This window comes from Montipora capricornis, chromosome 4 (genome assembly GCF_036669925.1).
Source record: "Montipora capricornis isolate CH-2021 chromosome 4, ASM3666992v2, whole genome shotgun sequence".
Lineage (NCBI taxonomy): Eukaryota > Metazoa > Cnidaria > Anthozoa > Scleractinia > Acroporidae > Montipora > Montipora capricornis.
In genome coordinates this window covers 49,886,930-49,894,429 of record NC_090886.1, presented here as the reverse complement: position 1 = coordinate 49,894,429, position 7,500 = coordinate 49,886,930, and the positions used below count along the sequence as shown (strand labels likewise).

Below are 7,500 nucleotides of genomic sequence, written 5' to 3'. Positions count from 1 at the left end.
GAGGACAACGTAAGCAAGCAACAGAGAATCTTTCATTCTCTGTTTTTGCTCTGAAACCGCTCCTACCAATTTATTCTTAGGATACTCCGCCCTTATTGTAGGACGCGAACGAGACTGAATAATCGCGAAAGTCTTACGATAGAGCCAAGTTATATTTTGAGGTGACGTGTCGTCGACCGTAGCCGTCGTAGATCTTAAATTCCCTAATTTAAGATCTGCAACGGCGACGGTTGACGAAAACGTCACCTCAAATAACAACTCTCCTTTATCATAAGTCTTTCGCGATTATTCAGTCTCGTTCACTTCCTATAATGTGGGCGAAGTATCCTAAAGATAAATTGGTACGAGCGGTTTCAGAGTGAAAACAGTGAATGAAAGATTCCGTGTTGCATGCCCACGCTGTCGTCAAAATCTCAAATTTGGTCATTTCACGTCGTCGTTATGTAGAGGACCGCTAAGATACTTGCTAAAATCCGTGCTGCACGTGCAGCACGATTATTTATGCTCTTTTTAACCAATGATATTATTGGTTTGTGGCGTTGTCGTAGTCGTAGCCGTCGTCGTTTCTTAAATTCCCCATTATAACAACGGGCTGTTGTTTAGTTCTGTAAGAAAAAACTTGGGCCAGAAGAATAATAGAACATTACGTTATTTGCTAGGACACCTTAAGAACTTGTAAGCAATGCTTTCAATACTTGTCGTTATGTTATGTTATTAAAAAGATAAGTGGATATAGAATAACGCGGTAATCTCCAAATAATCGAATGTTCAGCTTATAAAATGCAGTAATGAAGGCGATGAATAAAGTTTCATCCATTCAAATACGGTGAGAAATGCGGAAACGTAACTTAATCATTCATATGGATTTTTTCTCGTTATTTCCTTGTTGTCAATGTTAACCAAACAATTGATTTTTTATGGAATTTATTGGAACAATTGGATGGCTGAAAGAGACAATTGGTTTGTGGCCACCGGACGAAGAAAGGTAGTTACAGGGGTGACTAAATACTCAAGGCCACATTTGCTCAAATTTTAGCCAAATTTGCCTCAATTCAAATTTCATATTTGCATCTTGTTTGCAAAGAAGATAAAGCCGGTCATTGTTTCATCATCTTCCTATTTCCTTGCCCTGGCGAATGTTACGTATAAAAAGAGATTTGTGAAACCTTCTCAAATGCAAGTAAACTAAATGCATATGTACCTTTTTTACATCCTTGGAAGAGCAAACATTAATGCAAATTATTGTTTTTGCGACATCAAGTCTTTTTTTGCCCACATTTGCGGGTACAGTCGAAGTGCTATATTTGCAAAGAAAGTTAACTTGAGCAAATTAGAAGAGACGTTAAGATTTGAACTCGCGACAAATGTTAGGACAATTTACATCAAACTATTTCATTTCCTTACTAGCGTAATGCTGCAGGACATTTTGTTGAAAGTGACATCATTTGTCATGGTAACCATAGCAACAGTGTATATTGAAGTCAGTGTTGAGGGATGAATATTTGAGTTAGCAAACGAGTTGATAAAGGTCGAATTACCACCGTGAAAGATTAAGAAAGCTGACGTCAGAGTGAATGACGAAGGGCTAACACTGGAAACGTCAGCTTTCCAAGTCTTTCACGGTGGCAATTCGACCTTTATCACACAGACGCAGCACCACATTTAGAAACTAGAAATTTGTTCAGTGCTGAGGGAATTTACTGCCATGTTTATAGAAACATCATGTATTTAAGCCTTTAATTGCTAGTCAAACTGATGGTGAGATGCTTCATCATACGAACTAAAAAACGGTAAAACGGTATTTAAGTGTAACTTTTGCCTAGTAAGATATTCGTCATTTTCCTTATAAGAAATGTTGACAACTTGCACGCGTGGAAAATGTTTAGGAAAATTTGCATCAAACCACGACATTAACTTCAAATTTGTGCATAAATTCCAACAAAACAAATATACATGTTTGCCCACACTCCAGCTTTTAGTGCATATATGTAACCAAATTTGGGCGCCTCAAATTTACCACGCATTTTGTTGAACTCGCAAACATTAATGAACAAATCTGTTTTTCCTCCCGGCAGTGTGGTTAGGGGACAAAGAACAAACTAACAGTTTCAATTTTTGTAGGAAATCAATAAACTTGTCCTGTATTTGGGGGGTCGGGAATGGTTTTTATAAAACGAATTTTCCAGTTAAGCATAATTAAAGGGGTAGTTTCTTGAATTGTTAGTAAAAATCTGGAAAGCATAGGAGACCTGCTTACCGATGGTAAACAAAATGAATGGCCCAATTTTCTTCAAAACTACTATTTTAGCTCACAGAAACCATTCCTAAGTGTTTTTGGTTACGCGAAGCCAATATTAAAATGAATGCCAACTTGAAAACGTCGGGCCGACGTTTTCAAGTTCTCCCCCTGCTTCTTACATAAACTCCGTAATAACTTAGTGTGGCTCATGTTTCTTTTAAGATTTAGTCGATTTTTACATCAATGCGGGGATCCAGAAGCGATTTAAGAATGAAAAAGTCACTGGAAATTGATTTAGTAAATTTATGGTCAACTTAACCAAATTAAAAGAAATGTGATCACAATTGTGATTTCCTTGGTGATGCATTTTTCCCAGTGGTTAACAACTGCCGCTTTTGACACAAAGCTAACACTTATAATGATTGGTTTACAAGTGAATGAGGATAAATGTTGCAGAAACTCCATCACATTACTTTAAATCTTTCCTAGCCTTGATTTCTACGCAACCTAGCGAACATCAAAATGGTGGTACGCTCTAAAAGGAGACGCGTTTGTCGTCTTATGTCTATGATGATTTTCCTGGGTACTTTGGTTACATATTTGCTTTCTTCGACCGAAAACCACTCGTCGTTTCTTAATCTGAGCAGACACCTTCAACGAGAAAAGAACAAAGAAAATCTGTACGGTCACACGTTCGATCTGCAAACCGCAAAATCTAAGGAACCGCGAAAGAACATAGTCATTGTTGCTCATGGCCGCTCGGGTTCCACGATCACTGGGGATATGTTTAATCATCATGCATCCGTGTTTTACCTTCATGAACCACTTCAAACAGTCCAGAGAATAAGCAAACACCAAAATCTCAGCTATGGCACTCTAATGGCGGACGTCTTGACAAACATTTTTCGTTGTAACTTTAGCAAAGCTGTTGTTGAGGACATCAAATCTTTCTATCGCGAATCCAACCATCCTCGAGCAAGTTACGCACTTGGATCGCCCCCTTTATGTCCTTACGACATCACAGACCCAAGATGGGACCCCAAACTTTGTTACCCGATGACCAGCGAATTTTTGGGAAGTGTGTGCTCTAAAAAATACAATCTCACTGTCGCGAAGGTCTTGATGGATCGCATCACAGAGAGCAGCATAAAGAATATTCTTGCTGCTTGCAGCCCGGCTGATGTTGATTGCCAAATCATATTTCTTATCAGAGATCCCCGAGCGGTAATAATGTCTGCCAAAAGTGTGAACTTCTTTCCAGACCCTGCTAGCGATAAAGACAGAAATAATCTACGACGGTTCAGTTACGCACAATGTTCAAAGACTGAGGAGAATTTAATGTTTGTCAAGAATCTTCCACTTTACTGGCGAAAACGTATTATGATCCATCGATATGAGGACTTCGCTTCAGACCCTCCGAAGGCCATGTCGCGATTGTTTGAATTTGCTGGTCTGTCTGTGCCAGAGCACTTGAAAATGTGGTTGATCGAGAGGACAAAGCCACAAGATGACGGGAAAGCAATGAAGGCCTGCGAGGGATACCACCCTGCATTCTGCACTGTTGATAACTCCAAAGAAGCGATCAATCGATGGAGGTGGAAAGTGGCTTTTGACGACATTGACATCGTTGAACATTACTGTAAACACGTAATGATGCTGATGGGTTATACCCTTGTTGATGGGTCTTTCGAGTTAATGGCTAACATAAGTATTCCGCTGTTTAGCGAACATTTTGAAGTAAAAGAATGGTTGTTGAGATAGCAATACCACCAGGCTAAAGCAATAATGTCGTGGTTGATAAAAAGAGACCTCCATCCTTGTTTTCTAACTAGAAGACGGACAAATCGTTCTATGGTTTGGTCCACTAACATGAATCCAAGACTAGAGTTGTCGAACCGACATAATGGAAGTTAATTAAAGCCGACCATGACGGTTACGAGAACGTCACCTACAAATATAATTTCCCGTTATTATCATAATTTTGCGATTACTCCAAGTCGCTCGGAATGGAAAGTGTGAGTCCACATTGCAAAAATAAAATTGATGAGAACGGTGTGAATATTGAGAGAGAAAATTAAAAAGTCGTCGTCATATGCTCGCGTTCTCCACATGACCTCAAATTTGATCAATTCACATCGTTGTCAAGACGACAACGGCAAAGAAATGCATCATAATGTAAAACGCACGTGCAGGGCGTGCAGGTCTATTGTTTTTGCTAATTAAAACCTATTGTTTTGTGGCGTTCTCGTAGCCTTTGTCGTAGTCGCTGCTTTATTAAGCTCCCTCTTAATTCATGAAGACAAACAATAGACGGAGAAACTGAATAAATTCGAGCGTGTGAAGACTGGCACTAGGTATGCTTGTCTTGCAATCGGGAGCAAAGCATTGCACCATTGTAATCGTTTCGATCGCGTTCCTTTTTTCTCAGTTTTAGAATTCTGGGGCATAAAGCGTCAATAAGAAAGTTTGTGGTGAAGAGTCCTCTTCAACACAAAGGTTATCAGAGGGACGCGCTCGATTGTCTAGAGCAGCAATTTAAGCGCCATGCATAGCAACGTGACGTCACACTTAAGGACTCTTTGAACCATCGTTCCCTTCCCTGGTTCCATTCCCCCGAGGTGGTGAATTCGTGGATTTGCTCGTCTAACGTGAATTTAGGTCGGACTTAAATCGACTTGTTCGTCTGGACGAAAAATTCATCTTTCTAGACAGACAAATTTTAGGCGACTAGGTCGACGTCTAAAAATGTGTTTGTCCCGTTTGCACATCAGACGATTTGCACGTCTTCTAGTGTGAAAACGGCCAATATCGTTTTTATGACGTCACTAAAGTTTAGTGGCAAAATGGTGGCGACCAGGAAACTTAGGAGCGAACGTTTTTTACATAATTCACTGTATATATTGATATTTTGCCTCTAGGAGTTTACGTGTAACAATTGAACTTGAACTGGTTAGTTAGAAGGGAGGTGTCAGTTTCTAAATTGTGCAAAAGTAGCTATAGCGAGAACTGATCAGGTCAACAGGGAGAAAACGAGAACGTTGTCGAAAAATATAATTTCCCCTTGTTGTCATAATCTCCCGATAACTCCCAGTAGTTCAGCAGGAAAAGTGTGTATCAACATTCCACAAATAAAATTGGATTGCTGAAGAAGGTGTAGATGTTTCGTTAGGTGGGATCAGAAACCCATAAGGGTTGAAACGTGTAACGCGCGTTCACAGCTTCCGAATATTCAGTGCGAACTGATTGGTTGAATGTTTCAGTGCTAAGTACCATATTTGGAAACCCCTCGCTCTTGTTGTTCCAAATATGGTACTTAGCAAATTGAATATTCAGAAGCTTGTTTCCCAGCACACAAGGGGCCGTTACACGTTTCAACCCTTATGGGTTTCTGGTGGGATGCAATGATGGCGCAGTGGTGAGAGCACTCACCTCCCACCAATGTGACCCGGGTTCGATTCCCAGGCTTGGCATCATATGTGGGCTGTGTTTGTTGGTTTCTCTACTCTGCTCCGAGTATGGTTCTTTTGGTTCTTCGGTTTTCCCCTCTCTTCAAAAACCAACATTTGATCGTTGATTGTTGATTTCAGTACACAGTCTCCCCAATGTGTGCTCCAGAAGACTACACACTTCACTAAAGTTCCTTTCCTTTCTTCAGTGCTCACGTCCTTCACATAATCTCAAATTTGTTCAATTCACGTCGTTGTCAAGGCGACAACGGTAAAGAAATGTACACTTGAGTGATTTGATGGGTTTTTGGGACGTTTGTATTGGCGACGCGTCAGTGAAGGGGGGGCGGGGGGGGGGGAGACGGGAACAAAGCGCCCCCAAAACCCCACCAAATCATTCGAGACAACTTAGAAAATAAAGGGTACGTGAACTTTATTTATCTGACTGTCTGCAAAATGAAGTTTGACAAAGAAAGGTTGCGGTTGTTGTCTTTATGGAACATTTTCCTTGATCAGTTGAATAAAGCCGAGATCGACCTTTGCAAATTATAGTAAAAGGGGACTTTCAGATCTACGAAGGAGACGAAAATGTCACCTCAAAATAGAACTTTGCAATATCGTAAGTATTTCGCGATTAGTCCATCTCGTTCGCGTCATGCAATGTGGGCGAAGAATCCCGAAAATAAATTGGTACCAGCGATTTTAGAGTAAACAGAGATTTGTACGCTACCCTGCGAGGAGTTGGTTTCTACTACGCTTCCCGAGAGAGAAACCACTGGGAGCAATCGTTTGATTTTCCATCGAGCATGTGCGGAGTACGTCACACCCCACGTGATGCATATGACATCACTTCGTCTTATTTCGCTAGAGAAATATGGCATCACTACACAGCAGGCGCAGCAGTTACTTAGATGAACGCACGCGCAAGCTCCAAAACAAGTTCAGTAAGTCGTTTTACCGGTTCAGATTTAATTTATTCGTCCTTGGTGCTAGGCGGCGGTTCACTCAAAGAAACTATCGGTTGATCGCATTGGTTTCTCTCTCAGGAAGGGTAGGAGACACTAACTGCTCGCAAGGTATTTGTACGCTCGCTTTGTCCTCAATTGAAAACCTCAAATTTGGTGATTTCACGTCGTTGTTGTGCAGAGGACTGCACAAACATGTGCTAAAATCCATGCAGCACATGTAGCACGATTATTTTTTCTCTTTTAACCAATGATATTGTTGTTCTGTGGCGTTCTCGATGACGATCGCATCGTAAATCTTAAAGTCCTCAAATAACGCGACGTCACGAGGCCTTGTCTGCCTGCGATAAAAGCAGCCCATGCAAGTGCAACAAATCGTTGCTTGGAGACAAGGTTACTTGCAACACGTGACCAAAGTAAGAGCACCAATGAAATTTCCGTAATGTTCGCAGTAGCCGCCAAGGCAACCAATAGAGCTGCTTCCAAATTTAGCATCGTTTGCAAACTGTGGATGCGCGGAGTAAAGATACAAAGACTTCAAGTGCCCATGATGACGCTTGAAGCCTTCAGGGCAACTTCCGTTCGCTAAAATGCAGTAGCTTCCGTTTGGCCACGCTATAACAGAAAACAAAAATGGTGAGTTACATTAAGATTAAGAGAAGATTACTCTAGAAACATTGTGTAATTCGTGATAACTAACACTTCAGGTAGAATAAGGGAAAGCACGGCGACCGATTATTAGGGCGCTTACGAAAGGACGACGCAGCCGCCAAGGAGAACGTCGTCTAAAAATATTAATTACCGTTGTTGTAATAATTTCGTTAAAACCCCAAGTCGTTAAGAATGGAAA

At 40.9% G+C, this 7,500-nt stretch overlaps 2 protein-coding genes across 2 annotated transcripts in view; one reads left to right on the top strand and one right to left on the bottom strand.

The window, feature by feature from the left end:
- The window catches only part of LOC138047259 (carbohydrate sulfotransferase 4-like), a 14,129-nt gene extending 8,743 nt beyond the window's left edge, over positions 1 to 5,386 (top strand). The window contains exon 2 of the mRNA XM_068894022.1: positions 2,729 to 5,386. Coding sequence (XP_068750123.1) covers positions 2,762 to 4,000 — 1,239 coding nt within the window. The 5' untranslated portion in view covers positions 2,729 to 2,761 and the 3' untranslated portion in view covers positions 4,001 to 5,386. The remainder of the gene's footprint in view (positions 1 to 2,728) is intronic.
- Positions 5,387 to 6,109: 723 nt separating this feature from the next.
- The window catches only part of LOC138047258 (structural maintenance of chromosomes protein 4-like), a 14,125-nt gene continuing 12,734 nt past the window's right edge, over positions 6,110 to 7,500 (bottom strand). Inside the window, exon 4 of the mRNA XM_068894020.1 lies at positions 6,110 to 7,265. Coding sequence (XP_068750121.1) covers positions 7,045 to 7,265 — 221 coding nt within the window. The 3' untranslated portion in view covers positions 6,110 to 7,044. The remainder of the gene's footprint in view (positions 7,266 to 7,500) is intronic.